This window comes from Piliocolobus tephrosceles, chromosome 20 (assembly GCF_002776525.5).
Source record: "Piliocolobus tephrosceles isolate RC106 chromosome 20, ASM277652v3, whole genome shotgun sequence".
In the NCBI taxonomy this organism is placed as follows: domain Eukaryota; kingdom Metazoa; phylum Chordata; class Mammalia; order Primates; family Cercopithecidae; genus Piliocolobus; species Piliocolobus tephrosceles.
The window spans coordinates 43454248-43479294 of record NC_045453.1 but is presented as its reverse complement, the minus strand read 5'-3'; the positions used below and the strand labels follow the sequence as shown (position 1 = coordinate 43479294).

Below are 25047 nucleotides of genomic sequence, written 5' to 3'. Positions count from 1 at the left end.
GTGTTTTAAGAGTTCTTTTTATATTTTGGATACTAGTCCTTTATCAGATATGTCTTTTGCAAATATTCAACTTGCAAATATTTATCCCTTATCAGATATGTCTTCTGTGAATATTCAATTTGCAAATATTCATCCTTTATAGGATATGTCTTCTGTAAATATTTTTTCTCAATCTGTGGCTTGTCTTTTCATTCTCTTGACATTCTCCTTGCCTTTCATGGAAAGGGAAAATTTTAATTTTAACAATGCTCAGCTTATCAATTCTTATTTTCATAGATTGTGCCTTTGGTGTTGTATCTGAAAAGTCATCATCCTACCCAACAAAATCTAGATTTTTTCCTGTTGTCTTCCAGGAGCTTTATAGGTTTGCATTTTACATTTAGGCCTATGATTCATTTCAGATAATTTTTGTGAAGAGTCTGTGGTCTTTGTCTAGATGCACTTTTTTGTATGTGGATATCCAGTTATTCCAACATCATTTGTTGAAAAGACCCCTTGCTCCATTGTATTGCCTTTGCTCCTTCGTCAAAGATCAATTCACTGTATTTATCAGGGTCGAATTCTGGGCTCTCTGTTCTGTTCCATTGGTCTGTTTCTCTCTTCTTTCATCAGTACCACACTGTCTTATTTATTGTAGCTTTATTATAAGTATTGAAGTCATATAGTGCCAGCCCTCTAACTTTGTTCTTCTCTTTTAATATTTTTTTGACCATTCTGGGTCTTTTGCCTCCCCATATAAACTTTAGAATCAGTTTGTTGATATCTGCAAAATAACTTGCTGGATTTAGATTGGGATTGCATTGAGTCTAAAGATCAAGTTGGGAAGAACTGACACCTTGACTGTATTGAATCTCTCTATGAACATGGAATATCTCTCCATTTATTTAGTGCTCTGATGTCTTTAATCACTTCTTTAATTTTTCTTATATAGATCTTCTGCAGTTTTTAGATTTATACCTAAGTATTTCATTCTGGGGGGTGCTAATGTAAATAGTATTGTGTTTTTAATTTCAAATTCCACTTGTTCATTGCTAGTATATAGGAAAGCGATTGACTTTTGTATCCTGCAGCCTTGCTATAATCACTGCCTGGCTTCAGTTTTTTTGTTTAGTGTTTAGGATTTTCTTCTTGGATGATCATGTCATCTGCAAACAAAGACAGTTTTATTTTTCTTTTTTAATTCCTTTTCTTGCCTTATTTCGTTAGCTAGGACTTCCAGTCCAGTGCTGGAAAGAGTGGTGAGTGAGGTATCTTTGGCTTATTTCTGCTCTTAGTGGGAAAGCTTCTAGTTTCCCACCATGAAGTATGATGTTAGCTGTAGGTTTTTTGAAGATACTGTTTATCAAGTTGAAGAAGTTCCCCCCAGCCAGGTGCGGTGGCTCACGCCTGTAATCCCAGCACTTTAGGAAGCCGAGGTAGTCAGATCTTCTGAAGTCAGGAGTTTGAGACCAGCCTGGACAACATGGGAAACCCCATTTCTACTAAAAATACAAAAATTAGCCAGGCGTGGTAGCACGCACCTGTAATCCCAGTTACTTGGGAGGCTGAGGCAGGAGAATCCCTTGAACCTGGGAGGTGGAGGTTGCAGTGAGCCGAGATTACACCACTGTACTCCAGCCTGGATGACAGAGTGAGACTCTGTCTCCAAAAAAAAAAAAGCCATTCCTAGTTTACTGAGAGTTTCTATCATGACTGGATATTAAATTTCATCACATGCTTTTTCTGTGTTTATGGATGTGATGATGTGATTTTTCTTCTTTAGCTTGATTGATTAATTGATTTTTGAATTGAACCAGCTTTGCATACCTGGGATAAATCCCATTGATCATGGTATATAATTCTTTTTATACATTGTTGGATTCTATTTGCTTTTTGTCGAGGATTTTTGTGTCTGTATTAATGAGAGGTATTGGACTGTTGTCCAGGCTGGAGTGCAGTGGTGCAATCTTGGCTCTGCAACCTCTGCCTTCTGGGTTCAAACGATTCTTATGCTTCAGCCTCCTGAGTAGCTGTGATCCAGGTATGTGCTACCACACCTGGCTAATTTTTGTATTTTTAGTAGAGACGGGGTTTCACCATGTTGGCCAGGCTGGTTTCGAATTCCTGACTTCAAGTGATCTACACGCCTAGGCCCCAAAGTGCTGGGATTACATGCATAAGCCACTGCGCTCGGCTCTTGTAATTTCTTTGTTTGGTTTCTGTATTAGGGTAGATTCTGGCTCCATAGAATGAGTTAGGAAGTATCTCTACTGCTTCTATCTTCTGAAAGAGATAGATTGTAGAGAACTGGTATAATTTATTCCTTAAATGTTTGATAGAATTCACCAATGAACCCATCTGGGCCTGGTGCTTTCTTTTTGAAAGGTTATTAAATATTGATTCAATTTCCTCAATAGACATAGGTCTATCCAAATTGTCTATTTCTTCTTCTTTCTTTTTTTTTTTTTTTTTTGAGATGGAGTCTAGCTTGGTCACCCAGGCTGGAGTGCAGTGGCGTGATCTTAGCCTCCCAGGTTCAAGAGATTCTCCTGCCTCAGCCTTTTGAGTAGCTGGGATTACAGGTGTGTGCTACCATGCCCAGCTAATTTTTGTATTTTTAGTAGAGAAGGGGTTTCACCATATTGGCTGAGCTGATCTCAAACTCCTGACCTCAGGTAATGCACCCGCCTCGGCCTCCCAAAGTGCTGGGATTACAGGCATGAGCCACTGCACCCAACCTGTCTATTTCTTCTTGTGAGAGTTTTGGCAGATTGTACCTTTCAAGAAATTGGTCTTTTCTTAATTAATTTATTTTTTTTCTTTGAGAACCCTGAGAAACTAAGGGAATTGGTCTTTTTGTCTAAGTTATCAAATTTGTGGATATAGAGTTGTTCATGGTATCCCCTCACCCTCTTTTTAATGTCCATGGGCTCTATAGTGATGTCCTCTATTTCATTTTTGATATTGGTGATTTGTGTTCTCTTTTTTTCTTAATTATCCTTTCTAGAAGCTTATTGACTTTATTTTTTCAAAGAGCCAGCTTTTGGTTTGATTTTCTCTACCAATTTCCTATTGTCAATATGATTGATTTTTGCTCTATTTTTTTAAAAAAATTATATGCTAATATTCTCTGTATTGTTCCAATTTTTGTATATGTGCTACTGAAGCAAGCACTCTGCTCTAATTTTTATTATTGATTTTCTTCTGCTTACTTTGCATTTAATTGCTCTTGTTTTTCTAGTTTCCTAAGGAGGAAACCTAGATTATTGATTTTAGTTCCTTCTTCTTTTCTAATATACACATTTAGTGCTATAAGTTTCTCTTTTCCCCACTTTTATGCTAAGAATTTTGTAATAAGTCTTCAAAACCTCGTGTGTAGTTTATACTTAACAATTCAGACTAGCCACATTTCAAATGTCCAATAGCCATGTATAGGTCATGGCTGTCATATAGGATAATGTAGAGTTAGGTCTCTGCTTACCTGTTTCTTTTTCGGTGTGCCAACCTAGTTCGACTAATCAAGACTTACCTAGAAAATGTCTCAGAATAATGGTCCTGGTTTTCAGGAGAGCTATGATTCTGTAAAGACTTTTTTTTTTTTTTTTTTTTTTTTTTGTGAGACGGAGTCTTGCTCTGTCGCCCAGGCTGGAGTTCAGTGGCCAGATCTCAGCTCACTGCAAGCTCCGCCTACCAGGTTCACGCCATTCTCCTGCCTCAGCCTCCCGAGTAGTTGGGACTACAGGCGCCCGCCACCTCGCCCGGCTGGTTTTTTGTATTTTTTAAGTAGAGACAGGGTTTCACCGTGTTAGCCAGGATGGTCTCGATCTCCTGACCTCATGGTCCACCCGTCTCGGCCTCCCAAAGTGCTGGGATTACAGGCTTGAGCCACCGCGCCTGGCCTTATTATTATTATTATTATTATTATTATTATTATTTTTTTTAGACAGGGTCTCACTCTGTCACCCAGGCTGGAATGCAGTGGTACGAATTCTCTGCTCACTACAACCTCCACCTCCTGGGCTCAGGTGATCCTCCTATCTCAGCCTCTCAAGTTGCTGGGACCACAGGCACGTGCCACCACAATTGGCTGATTTTGTTTTTTGTTGTTTGTTTTTTTTATTAGAAATGGTGTTTCACTACGTTGCCAAGTCTGGTCTTGAACTCCTGGGCTCAAGCAATCCACCTGACGTGGCCACCCAAAGTGCAGGGATTACAGGCGTGAGCCACCAATCCCATCCTAATTGTTAACTCTTTAGTGTTTCCTATGCTTTACTTTCTCTCTCTGGATTAAGCAAACCCAGATTTTTTTTATTAGGCCTATTTTCAACCTTAATTAATGACATTTATGAAAAAGTTTTTGAAGCTCTGTAGCAGAGTCCACATTGAGGATTGTCAGCTCATTCAATGTGCTCATGTTTAGATGGGTGATATTCCTACTCCTCCTTGGCATTTCCTTTTAATTCTCTTCCTACTTGTAAAAGATGTCCAGTTGCTATAAGAATACATGGATTCTAGATGAACAGAACATTCCCACCTTAATTCAAATCCCACACTTACTTGGGTTCTGATAGAGCAAAATAGATTTGCCTCTCCTGGAAATATCCAAATTTAGAACTCCATTTACAAGTCTGGTCATGGAGGTCTCCAGTGGTTTTTCCTACCGTGTGTCCACTGGGATCCTCCAAAGTGGTTTGCTGCAAACATGTTTCTTCACAGAATGAGTTATTAAGTCAAGTCCTCTGAGTAATTATTTTTCTTTTCTGAGACAAGGATTAGATGCTGCCAGCATTGTTCTTCCCTGCTTGCAGGTGTTTGTGGAATCATTCCATTTTTGAGTAATCTCAGATGAGTTTTAGAATACTCTAAAGTCCCTTGAAACATAGATGAAAGCAAGGAATATCAGAAAAGCATAAGTGAAGGCATTTTAAATGGGTGAACATTTATAGTTGTTAAGGAATGCTTGAATGAAAGCAAAACTGCTTTCATCTACGCTTTTAAAGAGGAGTGTTTATTATTTTTGGGTGTTTGTATTCCTAAAAACACCTTTTATTTATTTATTTCTTTTTGAGAGAGAGGGTCTTGCTATGCTACCTAGGCTGGGCTTGAAGTCCTGGGCTCAAGTGATCCTTTCCTCCTCAGCCTCCCAAGCTGGGACTACAGATGATGTGCCACCACACCTGGCATACTTTTTAAAATGATCGATATTTTTATCTAGGTAATATATATGAAGTGCCTGGGGCAATCATAAATAATTTCATAATGGATCAGAATTTAAGCTCATGGTGTAAAATACATCTGGTCATTTTGATGAAAAATTGACATAAATTATAAAGTTTCTTTTAAAGGATTTTAAAATTACAATTCGATGCATTTTGGAAAAGCAAATGTAAAATGACTTGGGCTTATAAAACCAGAATTTATGGCTGGGTATGGTGACTCATGCCTGTAATCCCAGCGCTTCGGGAGGCCAAGATGGGTGGATTGCTTGAGCCCAGGAATTCAAGACCAGCCTGGGCAATATGACAAAACCTCATCTCTACAAAAAATGCAAAAAAATTAGCCACACATGGGGGTTGCATGCCTCTAGTCCCAGCTATTCAGGAGGCTGAGGTGGGAGGATCACTTGAGCACAGGAGATTGAGGCTGCAGTGAGCTGAGATGGTGCTGCTGCACTTCAGCCTGGGTGACAGAGCGAGACCTTGTCTCAAAACAAAACAGAAAACACCAGAATGTACAATTCTGTGACTAGTCAAAGACAAATCATAGAACTATTTTGATTACAAGTGCGAAGTAATTTTAATGTTGGTTATAGATTTACTTTCTTATTCCCCTAATAAGAGTCAAAAATCATGGTTAGATGCTACAAAGTAGGTAGCAATGCCTTAACCTGATGCATGTTGTCAGGCCAAGGGCCCCTTCCATCCTTGTCAAGAGCTAACCTTCTGTCCTTTCATACAGCGTATACAGACAGTTTTAATCAAAATTTATTTCCAAATGTTTTGAACTTCCGGAAGTCCTACAATTATATCAACAGTGTGTCACTTTTTTTTTTGGCCTTATCTCTTTTACAGCCTCCAGTGAAACAAAATGCATAGAGCATGCGTTACACATTTGCTGTCTTTTGGTTAATTTTGAGAATTTGGCTTCCAGCTCCAGAATGAAAAGACTCTGTGAGCCCAAGGGACGTTGGAATGCAGATGAAATGCTAAATACATTTTCTTTATTTTAGGAGTTTTAAGACCACTTCAGCAGCTTTAAAACGTAAAGTTTAATTAGATTTAACGTTTTTTCACTCCCTTCTCCTTTCCTAAGTGAAATTTTATCTTACATTTATATTTGATTTTTCTTATTTGTTGTTAGTGACAGAAGATCGTTGTCCCCTTTGTTCCTTATCTGTGTTCTGCACATCCCTGCCAGAGAGGGGGATTAGGGACATTTCCTCATCTGCTGCAGCTCTTCCCACATAGTCCCTGCTGTGGTGCATGTGCCTACAGCAACAGCAGGCCGGCTCTTTTGGCTCCTGTAGTTTTATGGCCTGCTTGGTAATATAACCCCAAGTTCTTTCACTTGTTCCGTATACAGTGGAACCCTGGATGGGAAGCTAGTTACGGTTTGGTCCTCACACATGTTTTTTATTATTATTTTTACTATTAAGACAGAGTCTTGCTCTGTCACCTAGGCTAGAGTGCAGTGGCGCGATGTCAGCTCACTGCAACCTCCGCCTCTTGAGTTCAAGCGATTCTCCTGCCTCAGCCTCCTGAGTAGCTGGGATTGCAGGCGCCCACCACCGTGCCTGGCTAACTAATTTTTGTGTTTTTAGTAGAGATGGGGTTTCACCATCTTGGCCAGGCTGGTCTCGACTTTCTGACCTTGTGATCCACTTGCCTTGGCCTCCCAAAGTGCTGGGATTACAGGGGTGAGCCACCGCGCCCGGCCCATACATGTTTATTATTGTTGTTAGTTAATAACATGCCCAAATACCTCTGTTGAGGGCTTGTTATACAGACCCTGTGCAGAGCAAACACTGTTTCATTCTTTATCTCGTTGGATCCTCACAACAATCCTAAGAGGTGAATATGAGGATTACTGCCATTCTGTAGGTGAGGTGCAGCAGAGTAACCTATGGAAGGTCACTCAGCACATAAGTGGCAGAGCCTGGACTTGAACCAGCAGCTGTCTCTAGAACCTGAGCTTCACTCATATCTTTGCTTCACTGTAAAATTCACATCTTCTTGGCTTATTGACCTTTTCTGTTATCTTTCTTTTATTTTATTTTGAGACAGTCTCGTTTTGTCGCCCAGGCTGGAGTGCACTGGCGCAATCTGGGCTCACTGCAACCTCCTCCTCCCAGGTTCAAGCGATTCTCCTGCCTCAGCCTCCTGAGTAGCTGGGACTACAGGTGCCCGCCACCACACCTGGCTAATTTTTGTATTTTTAGTAGAGACAGGGTTTTACCATGTTGGCCAGATTGGTCTGGAACTCCTGACCTCAAGTGATCTGCCCACCTCCGCCTCCCAAAGTGCCAGGATTACAGGCGTGAGCCACTGCGCCTGGCCCTTTTCTGTTACCTTTCTGTATTTATTGAGTCTACTGGGACTTTCCTGCCTTCTCCGTCATGATCAAGGAAATCAGCAGAGGGGTTTTTGGGCCTCATTTGGGCCTAGGAAGGGGAGCAGTGTGCCCTGAGGCCAGAGTGTCCTTCCTCTCTGAACAGTGATGTTCATCCAGGATTTTAGTCCTGTTTCTGCTACAGAAGATGTTATTGGTTCCATTCAAGTCAGTTTTGTGACTTATCCATCAATAAGACACTTTATCTGTCAGCCCTTGTGCTAGGCTCTGGGTATATAGTGCCAAGTAAGAGTGATGCAATTCCTGCCCTGAAGGAGCTCATGGTCTAGAGAAGAGAGATACTAAACCAGTGTGGCTGTTTCTGCCACAGCGTGGTAAACGTTCCTAAGAAACCTCCTGCTCTGCAAAACCGCTGCTAAAACTCTCAGGCTTATGGGAAAAATGGAGTTAATAGCAGAACGCCAAAGTCCTGTGGCTGGGTTGGAAGGCAGTAGGCACTTGTTTTTTATTTTCATAAGATATTTTTAGGGGCTTCTGCTGCCAGTGCTTAGGGCTTTTTTGCTGAAGGCCGTCATTTTATTCCCACTATTCTGGCTCTCCTTGTCTGAGAAAACCCACCTCTGCCCAGATGCAGCCTTTGTGGTATATGCACTTTCATTTACCAGTTGTATATGAGCGATTCTCCTTTCAGAAACAAGTGTCCGCAGAACCTTCTGAGGTGACTGGTGTGATACATGCTTTGAGGGAGTGTTAGGGATGAATAACAGGGTTAGGCACTAAGGTGGTGGCTGCACATGTGCTTGGGCATGATTTTGCCAGAGCTGTGTGTAGGTCATTTGTTGAATCTTCCTGACTCATCAAACCAATCCCCATGCAGAATGTTGTTGATCTTTATGCCTGTATGTGGGTATGTACTGTTGCCCTTCGTTAAATATTGACTGGTGCATGTGGTTTAAATTGGAAACACCCCCACTGTTTTTCTTTTATATTTTACACAAAGTGTAAAAGATTGGAGACAATTTTGCCATGTTGCCCAGGCTGGTCTCAAACTCCTGGGCTCAAGTGATCTGCCCGCCTTGGCCTGCCAAAGTCCTGGGATTACAGGTGTGAGCCACTGCATCTGGCCTATTTTTCTTTTAAAAACTCTCTGAGCCTCTTCTTCTATTGTAGTGACCTGGGGCACTGGACAGACCAGCCTCAGAGGAGAGATCAGGTTTTCCCAGCATGTTCCTGCTCAAGCACTGAGCATCCCATATCCCTAGAAACCCTTAAGTCCTGGGCAAACTAGGATGACTGGACACCCTAAGAAGCAGCCCTGTGGCAGTGCAGTTCTCAGGAAAACCTGGGCCAGGTGATATCCTGAATGCATTGTGTAAAAATGCACTCCTCTTTGCATAGGAGACAAGGTAGGGATAGGATGAACATCAGGGCAGGAGGATTAGCTGTCTGCTTTGGCTGGAGAAATGCCAGAGTTCATGGCCAGGTCCCCAGTAAAGCCGCTAGAGTACCCAGCTCTAGGCAGGTGCGTGACTGGCCTGAGCAGGTTCAGGAAGTTCAGGGACAGACTTGGATGGAGGAGTGGAAGAGAGACCACATTGCTGAAAAACACTGTTGGCAATCTGGCAACTTGGTCATCTGGTGCACTGGCTGACTCCTATGTTTGTTAGCGGCAAAGACAGCCGGGAGAGAGATTTAAGCTGAGATGAGAAGGATGAGAGAAGCTGCAGGCTGTAGTATCAGGAAGTGTTTTTGTGTGGGCCCATTTAGAGGCTTTTCCTGTGTCCCAGCAAGCTCCCTAGGCTTGCACACATTTTCCCTTCTCCCTCCCTCCCTCCCTCCTTCCCTTCCTGCCTGCCTTCCTCTTGCTCACTCTTTCTTCCACTCTCCTTCAATCCCTTCCTTCCTTTCTTCTTCTGAAACGGCCACAGTGTACCCTCTTCCCCTTCTACTCTCCTCCCCCCACTCCTCCCCACTTCTCATCCTCGGCCTCGCCATGTTGCTGGGCTCCTCCCAACCTGGTGGTCTCAGGGCAGTTGGCTTCATGACGTGGTGCTGGCTTCCTTCACTGTGAGCATTACAAGAGCAGGCATCCCAAGATGGTAACAGATGTGCTGATCCCTTCAGACCAGGCCTGGAAAGTGGCACAGCCTCACTTCCGTCATACAGTGTTGGTCAAAGCAGTCTCACAGCCTACCCAGATTCAAGGGAAGGGGATACAGTCCCACCCTGCAATAGCAGGAGTGTCAAAGAGTTTGCAGCCATCTCTAGTCTTCCACAGCTCGTAACCCTGCTGCTCTCAAAGGGTGGAACTTTCCTCATTTCATGGCTGTTTCTCAAATCGTTGCTTTAGGGGAAAAACTCTAGTAGTGCATAGTCCTATCGTATTTTCCATTCTACTGAGAATGAGCTAAAGGTTGAGGGTGCATTATGGGGTCCCCAGACTGAGTAGGCACAGGAAACTGGGTCACTTGTGTCCTCTGCAGCCCCTCAGGGATCTCCAGCCTTCACATGAATGCTGAAGGCCTCATTTGACAGGAGGCATTGAACACTCTCCAAGTTGAGTGTTAAGCATGCATTGCTTTTATAGTTAGAAAAAAAAAAAAAAGTTATACCAAAATGGAATAGTGGAGAAGAGCAACCTCCACTCAAGCTTCTAGTTCCAGCTCTGAGGCGTTTGTAATGGGCTCAGGAAAACATTCACCGGTCAGCTTTGTTCAGCAAATCAGAAGCTGCTGCAGTATTCAAGAGGATTACCTGTATATTCTCTGCTGGGTCTGATTTGTTGTGGGCGTCTAAGAGCTAGAGAAATGTGGACAGACAGGTTAGGAGAGCAGCAGTGTATGACCGCTTCTGCTCTGTGTGCTCTGTGGGACATCCATGATGCCCGTGCCTCTCCCACTTCATAATGCAAAAAGGTGCCAGGAGCTGGAAGACCACGTCTAGTTTTTGTTTTGTGCTTAGTACTTGATTTCTGTGGATTTGTTTAATTTTCTACTGTTTACTATTTAAAGCATTTTAACAGCATGAGTGAACTTTCAGTGGAAGCCTGTTTTATATACTTTGGCAAAGACTATGATGGCAAAGGAAATTACAACGTGGGATCGTGTCTTCATTGTTAATGAATGGTAGGGTTGGCAAACTGTGGTACAGGCTGATGCTCTTGTGTAAAAGTTTGGCACAGCTATCCAGCTGATTTTGGCCAAATAGGTTTATATTTTCTCTCATTCTTTTCTTTCATTCTATTCACTAATTTGCTTACTGACTTCCTTATTTATTCCTGCATGTCTCTTTTTTGGTCTTACACATACATCATCTCCATAGCTACAGTTTAGCATCCCTTTTCCCAAATGGCAAACTGTATCCACTTTCATTGTTAAACTCTATCTTTTCGTGATTTCCTTGTTTGCTTAGTTGATTATCTATTGTGAATAGCAACCTGATCTTGCCAGTTCTCCCTTCCCCTACCTAAAATAACCATGGTCACCCTAAAAGCAATGTCAGCCACCACAGTGGCTCACGCCTGTAATCCCAGCACTTTGGGAGGTCGAAGCAGGAGAATCACTTCATCCCAGGAGTTCTAGACCAGCCTGGGCAACATAGCAAGACCCCATCTCTACAAAAAAAAAAAAAAAAAAAGAAAGAAAAGAAAAGAAAAAATTAGCTGAGTGTGGTGGTGCATGCCTGTAGTCCCAGCTACTTGAGAGGCTGAGGCAGGAGGATTGCTTGAGCCCAGGAGTTCAAGGCAGCAGCAAGCTATGGTCACACCACTGCACTCTAGCCTGGGTGATAGAGTAAGACCCTGTCTCTAAAAAAATTTTTTTTAAAAAAGCAGTGTCAGTGGTATGGAGGGATTTTGCACTCCTGCAGTAATGGCGGCGTGCCTTATGCACAGTGGGTGCTTTGTTATTTTGTGCAATGAATGCCTCTGGGTCTCAGGAGATGAGGACTGGCCCATTTTGGTGACTTTGTCATCCTTTCTATTCTTTCCATTCTCTCTGGGCTCTTTCCCCCTCCTGTTCTTATTCTCCTTCCTCACTTTTATCTCACTTCCTGAATTTCCTTCACACTTCTGGCCATGAATTGCAGGATCAGCTCTTTCTCCTTGCCCAAGAGTCTATTATGGCAATTCAATTGGAAGAAATAAAGACAATTTTTAAAAGAAGATACAGGCATAGGTAGAAAGAAACTTCTGTTCACTGTTGTTACAATCCAAGTAAGTAAGGTGACTTGGGATGCAAGGAAAAGTCTGAATCATTCAACAGGAGGAATGGGAAGAGTTCAAAACCTTATTGATTCAGGGACTATGAATTCAGGAAAAAAAATTGTAGAATATATATATACTCTATATATATAATTTTTTGTAATGTATATATATAATATAATGTATATACATATACACACACACATATATATTTGTGACCATATATATGAGAGTTTACTTCTGGACTCTCAGACTATTTCATTGTTCTATGTTTCTGTCCTTACACAGTACCATACTGTTTTGATTACTGTAACTTTGTAGTAAGTTTTGAAATTGGGAGGTATGAGTCCTCTAACTTTATTCTTCTAATTAATGCTTGAATAGGTAGTATGATGAGGTAGTTCAAATATCAAAATGATATGAAAAGGTCTAAATTGGAAAGGTTTGCTCTCATTTGTGTCTCTGTCCAGCCTGTTTTGCTTGCTCTCTAGAGATAATCACTTTTATTAATTTTTTCTATCCATCTATCCATTTGCAAATGTGAGCAAATATGAATTTTTAAAAAATATTTCCCTTTCTATACAAAAGGTGTGATGTGAGGTACCGTTTTATATCTTGGCTTTAAAAAAAATTTCACAGTGTATCCTAGAGATTATTTTCATACCAGTTCATGGAGACTTCTTTTTTCTTCTCTTCTATTCTGAACAAATTAAATCTCTCTTTTTAAGCTGCTGTGTACTGTTCTATGGCAGGACTATAGCCTGGCTTATTTAATAGATCTTGTATTGTTGGACTCCTGGGCTATTTCTAATTTTTGTCTTTTAAAAACAGTGACATGATGAATACATTTGTACGTGTGCCACTTCATATGCAGTCAGGAGATACCTGTTGGAGAAATTCTCAGAAATGGGTTAGATGGTGCCAGATGGCTGTTTGTAGGCACCGCACCTTTCTGCAGTGTGAGATTACCATATTTCTCCTAGCTCTGTTGGCAGAGTGTATTTTGAACTTCTAGAATTTCACCCATCTGATAGCTATCCCATTGTATTTTTTTTTTTTTTTTTTTTTAATAGACGGAGTCTCACTCTGTCGCCCAGGCTGGAGTGCAGTGGCCGGATCTCAGCTCACTGCAAGCTCCGCCTCCCGGGTTCACGCCATTCTTCTGCCTCAGCCTCCCGAGTAGCTGGGACTACAGGCGCCCGCCACCTCGCCCGGCTAGTTTTTTTTTTTTTTTTGTATTTTTTAGTAGAGACGGGGTTTCACCGTGTTAGCCAGGATGGAATGAACCCCATTGTAGTTTTAATGTACAGTGTGTGGTTGGACATTTTTTCAGACGTTTGACTGACTTGTATTTCCTTTTCTCTTAGCTGTTTATGTGCTTTGTCCTTTTTTTGTTGTTTTTTTGAGACAGGATCTGGCTCTTTGTCATCCAGGCTGGAGTGTAGTGGCATCATGATCATGGGTCACTGCAGCCTTGACCTCCCAGGCTAAATCAATCCTCCCACCTCAGCCTCCTGAGTAGCTGGGACCACAGGCATGTACCACCATGCCCAGCTAATATATATAAAAATTATATATCTAAATACATATGTAATATTAATACATATTAATACATATATAATAATACAAAAGTTATATATACATACATATGTGTGTATATATGTTTACATATATATGTATACATATAGAGATATATAATTATACACACACACACATATACAAAATATTTTTTTTTTTGAGATGGAATTTTGCTTTTGTTGCCCAGGCTTGAGTGTAATGGCGTCATCTTGGCTCGCTGCAACCTCCACTTCCCTGGTTCAAGTGATACTCCTGCCTCAGCCTCCTGAGTAGCTGGGATTACAGGCACCCACCACCACGCCCAACTAATTTTTGTATTTTTAGTAGAGATGGGGTTTCTACTAAAAAATGTTGGCCAGGCTCGTCTCGAACTCCTGATCTCAGGTATTCTGCCTGCTTCGGCCTTCCAAAGTGCTGGGATCACAGGCGTGAGTCACCGTGCCTGGCTATTTTTATACTTTGTAGAGACAGAGTCTCACTATGTTACCCAGGCTGGTCTCAAGTTCCTAGGCTCAAGCTATCTTCCCACCTTAGCCTCCCAAAGTGCTGGGATTACAGGCATGAGCTACCTCCCCTGGCCTGTTTATTTTTTCTGTGAAGTTATTTGTCAGGTTCTTTATTTCTGTGAGTGCTTTATACATGCTGTGAGTTGCGAATATCTTTCTCTATTTTGTCATTTGCTCTTTGACCTTGCTTAAGGGACTGCTGGGTAGACAATTTTGATCCTTAAGCAGTAGATTGTCAATTTTTTGAAATGGCTGCTGGCTTTTGAATCAAGTTTCCTATGATTCATATGACATTTTCTACTCCAAAATTACAAAGAAATTTGGCTATTTTTCCCTCTCCTGCTTTTTTTTTTTTTTTTTTTTTTTTTGGAGATGAGTCTCACTCTGTTGCCCAGGCTGGAGTGCAGTGGTGCGATCTTGGCTCACTGGAACCTCTGCCTCCTGGGTTCAAGTGATTCTCCTGCCTCAGCCTCCTGAGTAGCTGGGACTACAGGCGCACACCGCCACACCTGGCTAATTCTTTGTATTTTAGTAAAGATGGGATTTCACCATGTTGCCCAGGTCTCGAACTCCTGAGCTCAGGCTATCTGCCTGCCTCGGCCTCCCAAAGTGCTGGGATTACAGACATGAGCCACCATACTCGGCCTCCTCTTCTGCTTTTTTGCTTTCAGTTTTTACTTTGAAATCTTTTATCTGTTTGTAGTTTATCCCATATAAATGTAAAGCGTGGGTTGAACACTTATCTTTTTCTTCAGGTATTTACTAAATGGCTTCCCAAAACTATTTATTTATTTATTTATTTATTTATTTATTTATTTATTGAGACGGAGTCTCACTCTCTAAATGGCTTCCCAAAACTATTTATTTATTTATTTATTTATTTATTATTTATTTATTTATTTATTTATTGAGACGGAGTCTCACTCTGTCGCCTGGGCTAGAATGCAGTGGCCGGATCTCAGCTCACTGCAAGCTCCGCCTCCCAGGTTCACGCCATTCTCCTGCCTCAGCCTCCCGAGTAGCTGGGACTACAGGCGCCCGCCACCTCGCCCGGCTAGTTTTTTGTATTTTTTAGTAGAGACGGGGTCTCACCATGTTAGCCAGGATGGTCTCAATCTCTTGACCTCGTGATCCGCCCGTCTCGGCCTCCCAAAGTGCTGGGATTACAGGCTTGAGCCACCGCGCCCGGCCACAAAACTATTTATTTAAAAAGCCACCTTTAGCTTTACTAATTTGAGTTTCTGGCTTTATCTTCCAGTAAATTCTTGTATGTATTTTTGAACTTTTAAACTTTATTATTTTTAGTTTATAATTTTAATTTAAAAAATCTTCCATTCACTGAAAAAATTTGGTTTCTATCTTTTTTGTCCGTCTGCCTTATCTGTTTATATGCTGAACACACTTTTTTAGTTATTGAGGATTTTTACTATGCTTTCCTATTAGGTAAGGTTAATTTCTCCCACATTGTTCTTTAGAGTTTTTCCTAGCTCTTCTTAAATGTTTATTTTTTCATATGAATTTTTAAATCAGCTTATATACTTCCAGAAAGTAATCATATTATTTTTACCTGGATTGTGTTAAATTTATGAATTCTCTGGGTCCCTGCATTAGACACATTAAGATTGGCTGCCTGTTTACATATTCCTACTTGGGTATCTAAGAGACCCCCAAACTCAATGTGTCTAACCCAGACCTCTTAATTTCACTTCCTAACCCCAAACCATGCCACTGTCAGTTTACCTATCTCAGTTGGTGGCAACGCCAGCCTTCTAGTGGCTTGGGCAAACAACTGAACCAACTAAAATGCTGGATGGAATATATTTCTTTAATTCTTTTGTATTTCATTTTATTCATTTTTATTTTTAAAAACTTTCCTACAGCTTTCATAGGCTTTTTTTTTTTTTTTTTTTTTTTGAGATAGGGTCTCATTCTGTCACCCAGGCTAGAGTACAGTGTCATGATCATATCTCACTGCAGCCTTGAGCTCCTGGGCTCAAGCAATCCTCCTGCCTTAGCCTCCAAGTACCTGGGACTATGGGCATGTGCCACCATACTTAATTTAAAGAACAAATTTTTTAAGAGGTAGAGTATTGCCATGTTGCCCAGGCTGGTCTTTAACTCCTGGTTCAAGTGATCCTCCTGCCTCTCAGCCTCCCAAATACCTGGAACTATAGGTGCATGCCACCACGCCTGGCTGTTAACTTCTGATTTTGAAATAATTTAGGCTTACAGAAAAGTTTGACAAATAATAAGCTTCATCCAACTTCTGTTGATAACATCTTACATAGTACAGTTATCAAAATGAGGAAATTAACACTGGTAACATACTATTGGCTAAACTACAGACCTTATTTGAATTTTGCCAGTTGTCCCACTGATGTGCTTTTTTCTGGTCCAGGATTCAATCCAGAATTCCAAACTGTGTTTAGTTGTTGCAGCTTCTTAGTCTCTCCCAAAATGTGGTGATTGCCTTGTCTTTCCTTGTTTTTCATGACGTCACCACTTTTGAAGAGTCACTTATTTTGTCAGTTTGTAGAATGTCCTTCATTATGTGTCTGCCTGATGTCTTCTCATGATTAAAGTTAGGCATTTTTTGGCAGGAATACTACGAAAGTGATCTTGTACCCTTCTCAGTGCATCGTGCTGGGGCACATGATGTTGACGTGTCTCATTATTTGCCAGATTTTTCTCTGTCATGTAACTGTTTTCCACTTTGTAATTGGTCAGTGTTTCGTGGGGAGATAATTTGAGACTATGCAAATATCCTGTTACTCAACCTGCTCCCACTCACTAATTTTAGCCTCCATCCATGGTCTTTGCCTATAATACTTATTACTGAAGTACTTGCTTAATCAATCCATCTTTTTTTTTTGAAATAAGTTTATTCCATATATATTTTGCATTTAAGAAATGTAAAAATAAATTAGGACTTTAAAAAAATCTTTTGTATTTTTAATAATGGTTATATTCTTAAATGATCTGCGTATGCTAAAATGGCTGGGTGAATCTCATTATCTTGGTTAGCCTTCAATTACTAGCTCCAGGACATCTTGGCTAATATATTTACTTTTTAAAAGAAATTTTTTGGGCAAGACGCGGTGGCTCATGCCTGTAATCCCAGCATTTGGGAGGCCGAGGCAGGCAGATCACAAGGCTAGGAGATCAAGACCATCCTGGCTAACACGGTGAGACCCTGTCTCTACTAAAGATACAAAAAATTAGCTGGGCATGGTGGTGGGCGCCTGTAGTCCCAGCTACTCGGAGGCTGAGGCAGGAGAATGGCGTGAACCCGGGAGGCGGAGGTTTCAGTGAGCGGAGATCGTGCCATCGCACTCCAGCCTGGGCAACAGAGCAACTCCATCTCAAGAAAAAAAAAAAAAATTATTTTCTGGGATACATGAAAATTAAGTTCTGGGATACATGTGCAGAACGTGTAGATTTGTTACATAGGTATACGTGTGCCATGGTGTTTGCTGCACCTATCAACCTGTCATCTAGGTTTTAAGCCCTGCATGCATTAGGTATTTGTCCTAATGCTCTCCCTCCCCTTGCCCCCCACCCCCTGAAAGGTCCCGGTGTATGATGTTCCCCTCCTTGTGTCCATGTGTTCTCATTGTTCAGCTCCCACTTATGACATCTTGTTAAATATATTGATTTACTGCTTAGGAGGTGAGGAAGATTGTTCAGGGTGCCTAAGTTACCTGACTGCAGGAAAAAGAGGTCCCTATATAGTCTTCTTAAAGAAGCGCATTTCTTTTGCTAGCCAAATAAGAGTTTCATTTTGAAGCAGGAAGGGAATTTGATTTTTTCCAATCTTTTTTGCTAAGTGTTAACCTGGTAAATGCATTTCCTAATCGTGAGCCATGCTGATTAAACCTTCCCTGGCCACTGCATAGTGTTCTTCTAATATATGCCTGCAAGAAATTTCCCAAGTGTTGTTAGTGTAGAATTTTTGCATCTGCATTCAAAGGAGAAATTTGTCTATGCTTTAAAAAATATTCCTGTCTAATTTTAGTGTGAGGGTGATACTGGCCTTGCAGAACAGAGTAGAAAGCTTTACATCTTTTCCCGTGGTCTGGACCAATTTAAATCACATAGGCATTACTGTTTAATAGAACTTGTTAGTGATCTCTTTGGGCTGGCTTCCTTGGCTATTGCTCTGGTCAGTTTCCCAACATCCCTCAAGTTCCTCTGGGCAGTGAACTTTACTTGTCGTCTCCTTCACAGCTGGATTTTCCAATTTATTGGAAGACAATTTTATAGATTTTTAAAATGATTTTGAAAGATCTCTATATCTAGAGTCACATTCATTTTCTCATGTGGTTTGGTTGTATTTCACCCCTTTTTTCCTTAATCAGCGTTTTTAGTTTTTTTGGTATTTCATTGTTTTGCTTTAATCTTCTTCACTCTTTTCACTTCATCTTCTTCGCTTTAATGAGTGTGTGATTTATTTTGTTTGTTTTCCTAATTTCTTATTTCATTTGGTTTTAGTCTTATTTTCTAATAAATGCACTTATGGGGTGAAACTTCAGAGTTTGGTGTGGCTCCTCCTCCCCACATCTGGTTTATCAGCAAATCCTGTTTGCCTCACCTGGGACATCCATGCACACGGAAGCTGAGAGCAGAACGCCACTTCTACACCCACCCTGGCACAGGCCGTCTGCATCTCTCATCTGAATTTTTGTGACAGCCTCTTAATGGGCCTCCTGCCTCCAGCTGGGTCTCCTTTCAGGCCATACCCAACACAGCAGCCTGAGTGAGCCACTTCTCCCATGTATTCTATGGTACTATAATAATAACATACTTTTATCTTAGGAAAACTTACAGGGATAAGTTTGTCTTACTTCTCAACAATAATTACAAGAAGAACTATACATGCCTGTGTGTGTGTGTGTGTGTGTGTGTGTATGTGTGTGTGTAGAGACAGAAAAAGAGCATGAACAATAGAGAGAGGGCACGCTACTCCAGGGACTGTGTCATGGGGGTGACAGGAACTGATGGAAGGTGGTTCTGAGCAGAGGCTCACTCTGGCCGTGGGGCTGCCCTGTCAGGGAAGGAAGCCTCACTAACTCAGACCAGTCTACCTTGGAGCCTTTGTTAGGCTGCTCCTGCTGTGTCTTTTGTCCCTGGAGGCTCTGAACTGGGTCAGAATCTTGCCGTGAAGCCCTTCCAAGGCCACTCTGCTCCCAAGGTGAAGACTTATTCTCTAGGCTGTTTCCCAAGCCGTGTGCAGCCACAATGCCCAGCCCAGCACACTGGAGCTCCTGCAGTGAGTTTAAGTGACAATATACTGCAATAGTAAAATACATGAGAAACTCATAATAAAATGCCAGCAACATGGAAAGGCACTGGATTTGAATGCAGACCCTATCCCATTATCACAGTCCCAGGGAGAAATTACAGGCCAAGATTAATTCTATAACATAATCAAATCCAAAAGCTTTGAAGACTAAAGGAAGTAAGATATGAAATCACATCCCATGACCTCATGAGCTCAGAAGCCACCTTCCCTGCTGTTCTTTGTGGAAGGGTGTCCATGCTCGGTTGAGTCTGGGTTCATGCAGCAGCCTTGTCCAGGCCATGTCTGAGATGTGTCATACAGGTGTCCTTGTAGATCCTCTGGGGGCCTCAAACACTGCATCATCCTCACACAGGTTTCCTTGAGCCTCAGTTAGACAACCATACAGCCTTCAACCCTACAGAGTTATCCCAGGCAGAGTGATGTCAAGGACCCCAGCAGGGCCCAGAGATACTTGAGCAAAGTTTGATAATCAGGGAGCTCCTTGCCTTGGATCTCCTGTTATGCAAGAAGGCTACCTTAATTGCCTTGAATTTATGACCTCAGCATGTAGGTGTAGTTGGGAATTTAACTTCCCAGCTAAAGGTGAATTTTGGTCCTAGGCATTTAGCATCCTAATGTTTGTTTCTTCTCATGGCTTTGACGCTCTTTAGTTTGGAGTTGAGGGTGGCCCTGTTAGTGAAAGGTGCCCTCACTTTTCCATAATTAGGTATTTTGGGTCCCCCAATGCTTCTTGCTACAAAGTTCCAGGCTTGAGACACTTGTTTCCAAGAAATGAATCTGTTGTAGACACCACCCTCAGATGTAGACACCACCTCTGTGCAGTTGCAGAGCCAAGCAGAGAACCCTGATAAGGGGAGCCCAAAGCCTGGAAAGAAGCCACAAGAACCCCAGGTCTGCCTTTCCAGTTCCCTCCATGGCCCCGAGTGTGAAATGGAGTCAGATCTAGGCCTAGCCCTCGAACTGTGAGAAAATCAGCTTCCAGGGCCTGAAGGGCCTGTAATGTACCCATTTGCTGATGAAACAGATATTTTCACCTCCAAGTCACTTAGGACATGTCATTCCCAGTGCTACTGGTCTCTACCTAAGGCCTCAGAACCTTTGCCTCAGCTTTCCAGGCACCTTTGGGCCAGGCCTCTGCTGCTGTGTTGTTCCAGCAGTGGTTCACTGGCACTGGCCCAGCCTCTGGGGCACTGGGGATGCCAAGGAACACTCCTGTCTGTAGAAGCAGCTCTGTACTTGAGGACAGAGCCACCATGGATGCTAGCGGCTTCCAGAGTCATACTCCCAACGACTCTAGGCACAATCCTGCACATCCAGATCAAACTCTTCTAGTGGGTGGTGGCTCCAGCCTGGCCCCAGGCTTACTTTGAACCCTGCGATGCCACTCATTTGCTGAATTTCTGGATGTTCCAGCCTGTAACCCACTGCTGGGGTTTCCATCAGTAACAGCCTCCTGCCTACTCAGGTTCTGAACAGATCGAAAGTAGAATGAAGAGGAAACCTGCAGGGTGAGAATGCTTCCTTGGTGGCAGAGAACTGCCTTTAGGGCATGTGCTTAGATCGGCTGGCCTGAGGCTCAGTGTCTAGTGCCTATGTCCCATACTGGTCCCCAGAGGTTGGCTGAGGTACAGCCCAGTCGTGGCCACACAGGGCCAGCTCTGGAGAGCAGAGAATGTGGGCTTGCCCCCAGCCAGGCCAAGAAGCAATGGTACATGGCTTTTGTTCTCCCCATTTTTCTTTCAGAGTATACTTTTTTGACAGTATTTTTCTGTCCCATCCCTGCAATTTACCCATGTACTACCATGGACAGTGGTAGGCATGACAATGGTAATAATAGTGACTATGATTTCCTGTACACTCACTGTGCTGGGCTGTGTACTAACCTGTGTGCACCTTTGTAACCATCCCAGGACAACTGTCCTGTTGTACCAGAACAAACTGGGGCCCGGAGAGGTGGTGTGAGCCTTCTTGGCTGGCGGCAAAAGTCGGTGAAGCATTGTCCAAAGGGACGTGGACACCAGTTTTTGTAGCTACATAGACAATCTGCAGGGAGGCACTCTGGTTTGCAGTTGTTAGGACCTTGGAAAGTTCTGCTGGAGATGAGTTCATGGGTGGTTAGGCTCCAGCTGAGAGCTTTCCTGCTTTAGACATGCAGCATAAGCGTGTTTAACACGTGCTTAAGCTGCAGCTCTGGGTAGAAAGAACCCTGGGACTTAATATTCAAGAACAACTTGACTATATCACCATAGGAACCCAGATGTCGTTTTATAGATATGCTTTTGTGTGTGTGTGTGTGTGTTTTTAAAAATGTGTTTATTTTCCCTGGCTAGCATAATTCTTCTTGGGGGCTTTACCCTTTGATCTGGACTGGAAAAAAAGTTACCATTTTAAGATCTCTTAAAACATGTCTTTGGATTTATCATCTGTACAGATGGAAATTCACATAATAGTTCTATTCTTAACTGAAGAAAAACAGGAAGAGAAAATAAATTTCCTATTTGGAATGATAAACAAGGTGAAGCACATGCTGTATATCCTGGCAACAGAAATTCAGGATCGGAAATAATTCCTGTCCTCTTGAGCGTGCCTTCAGCCTCCCTGAGGAGAGCAGTGACTGAAATTTTCTACTAATTGTAGCCATAATTTTAGCATGCAATTAAACACATGATTTCCTTCCCAGCTGATGTCTTTTTAGTTAGTCCGACATGGATGAGACAAAAGCTCAGTTGATTTGAACGGCCACTTTAATCTGATAGGAGGTCATGGAAAGTCATCATTATTTAAGCACCTTTGACTACCCAGTAGGATCTAGGTTAATCTTGCTCATAAACATGGCCAGCAGCTTGGGTGCTTCTAATACAATTTCCAATGCTACTGTCTGTGGGCCAAAGAAAGCTGTCTGTTGGCATGCCCATTTTGCTGAGTCCTTCTGAAGGTAAGGACCACTGCTAGGAAAGACTCAGAGGTGGAATTTGTGAGGTTGTGGTGGCAGGAACAAAGACTCATGGAGGTCACCCAAGTTGTGGCAGGACCTCAGGGTGTGAGGCCTCCTGTGCCCCAGCAGGCCCAAAAGCTATGCCTTCCATGGAGGGAGATGGAGGGCTTCACTGCGTACAGTGCAAACATGGCCTTCCGGAATGCTCTGTGTTTGCCTTCCCATCATGTACAGTCCTGGTAACCCACATTCTTTCCCACCCTTGGTGTTACCAGACCTTTTATTTCTTGCTAAGTCTGTTGGGCACACAGCAGCATCTGTGCTACTTAATCCCGCATTTGCCTCCCTCTTATAGGGCTGGCCAACTTTTCCTGTGTTGACTGGCCGATCCTCCTCCCAGTCAACCTCCTTCTTCCAGTGTGACCCAGGTTTTGGATCACGCTGATCTAGGTGTGTGATATGGTTTGGCTGTGCCCCCACCCAAATCTCATCTTGAATTGTAACTCTGAAAATTCGCATGTTTTGTGGGAGGAACCTGGTGGGAGGTAATTGAATCATGGGGGCACGTCTTTCCTGTGCTGTTCTCATTTTGTGAATAAGTCTCACGAGATCTGACAGTTTTAAAAATGGGAGTTTCCCTGCAAAGTCTCTGTCTTTTTGCCTGCTGCCATCCATGTAAGATCTGATTTGCTTTTCCTTGCCTTCTGCCATGATTGTGAAGCCTTCCAGCTATGAGGAACTGTGGGTCCATTAAACCTCTCTTTTGTAAGTTGCCCAGTATTGAGTATGTCTTTATTAGCAGTGTGAAAATGAACTAATACAGTGTGCTTTTGGATGGAGTAATCTGGGGTCTCCATTTTTGGTAACTGTTTGGATTGCTTTTTCAGATGGCAAGTTTGGGGCCTACATGCAGGTGCACATTCAGAATGATGGGCCTGTGACCATAGAGCTGGAATCGCCAGCTCCCGGCACTGCAACCTCTGACCCAAAGCAGGTAAGCCTGGAGTCTGGTGCCTGGCTCCATCCCTTGGGTGCCTGTAAGATCTCTTTAGTCCCTGGAACAGTCCTTGGTCTGAGGAAATGCATAATTGCTGTAACCTTGTATTTATTTTAATACCTGCCTTCCCAAGAATGCATGTTTACAATGCACTCCTGAGTACTGTGGCCAGTGGGTACAGCACTTCTCCCTTGCCTCCTCCTACCTTTGAATTCCAGAGGACATGTCCTGTGCAGAGCCAGGTTCTTCCCCTGGGCTTTTCTTCCCCTGGCCAGGTGCCATGGCGCCCACCCGCCCCTGGGTGGCAGCAGAGCAATGGCCCTGGATTGGCTGGTTCACCCATTCTGAATGGTTACCTGAAGTGGGTTTGGTCCCAGGTGTGGGTGGATGTGTCCCCCAAGGTTCGCTGTAAATCCCCATTTTTCTAAAGCAATGTCTGACCTGGATTTGCTGCCAATTTGTAAGCTTTCATGAAATAAAAGTTAATTAAAATAGAGAAAGGAAATGTGTAATAGTCCTTGGAACCTGTGTGGTCTCACAGATGCTTAGCATACTTGTAAAGGCTTAATTAACGCACTCACTGGATAGAGACACATAGGGCCTGGCAGGCAGAGGAGGAAGGACTGTGCAAACATTTCCGTTCTTCCTTCCTGGTCTCCCTCCCTTGCTAGAATGCTATGATGGCCAGTGATGCAGCAGTAAAGGGACAGCACAATGGAAACGTGAAGCTGGGCAACCTATTCAAAGCAGATTTTTTTTTTGTTGGGGGGGATGGAGTCTTGCTCTTGTTGTGCAGGCTGGAGCACAATGGCATGATCTTGGCTCACCGCAACCTCCGCCTACTGGGTTCAAGCCATTCTCCTGCCCCAGCCTCCTGAGTAGCTGGGATTACAGGTACCCACCACCACGCCCTGCTGATTTTATATTTTTAGTAGAGACGGGGTTTATCGATGTTGGTCAGGCTGGTCTCAAACTCTCGACCTCAGGTGATCTGCCTGCCTTGGCCTCCCAAAGTGCTGGGATTACAGGCATGAGCAACTGCACCCAACCTTTTTTTTTTTTTTTTTTTTTGAGACAGGGTCACGCTCTGTCACCCAGGCTGGAGTGCAGTGGTGTGATCATGGCTCACTCCAGCCTCAACCTCTCAGGCTCAAGTGATCCTCCTACCTTAGCCTCCTGAGTAGCTGGGACTACAGGTATACGCTACCATGCTGGGCTAATTTTTGAATTTTTGTAGAGGGGGAGTTTTACCATGTTGCCCAGGGTGGTCTTGAACTCCTGGGCTCAACTGATCCACCTAGGGCCTTGGCCTCTCAAAGTGCTGAGATTATAGGCAAGAGTCACCATGCCTGGCCAAAGCCAGATTTTTAAAGTGGAGCATGATCTTTCTTTTTTGTTTCTGTATTAGTTCATTCTGGTACTGCTATAAAGAAATACCTGAGACTGGTTTATTTATAAAGAAAAGAGGTTTAATTGGCTCACAGTTCTGCAGGCTGTGCAGGAAGGATGGCTCCTGAGGCCTCAGGAAACAATCATAGTGGAAGGTGAAGGGGAAGCAGGCACATCTTCACATGGCCAGAGCTGAAGTAAGAGAAAGCAGGGGGAGGTACTATACAGTTTTTAACAACCAGATCTCGTGAGAACTCACTGTCATGAGAACAGCAAGGAGGAAGTCGACCCCCATGATCCAATCACCTCCTACCGGGCTCCTCCTCCAACGCTGGGGATTCCAATTCAGCATGAGATTTGGGTGGGGACACAAATCCAAACCATAGCAGTTTCTGACTCTCTTTGTGTTGAGGAGCATGTCTGATGTAGTAGGCTAGACTTCAGTGGTAGTAACTGACGGTCTTGGAATTACTAATGACATTAAAAAAAAATCACAAATGAAAAGTCCACATGAAAATGTAAGCTTTTTATTGTTAAATAATTTCACAATAAAATTGTGAAAAAAGTTGAAAAAAACAGAGTTTCCGTATA

The 25047-nt window shown here is 42.8% G+C and overlaps 1 protein-coding gene and 1 non-coding gene across 6 annotated transcripts in view; one reads left to right on the top strand and one right to left on the bottom strand.

Annotated features, from left to right (window-relative positions):
- Positions 1-25047, top strand: part of DTD1 (D-aminoacyl-tRNA deacylase 1) — a 191226-nt gene that overhangs the window by 11894 nt on the left and 154285 nt on the right. For all 5 annotated transcript variants that reach the window (XM_023217776.2, XM_023217775.2, XM_023217779.2 and 2 more), the window contains exon 4: positions 22958-23064. In XM_023217776.2, coding sequence (XP_023073544.1) covers positions 22958-23064 — 107 coding nt within the window. The remainder of the gene's footprint in view (positions 1-22957; positions 23065-25047) is intronic.
- LOC111546541 lies at positions 5821-5940 on the bottom strand. Its single transcript, XR_002732810.1, has one exon. It is a non-coding gene; the product is annotated as a U6atac minor spliceosomal RNA (small nuclear RNA).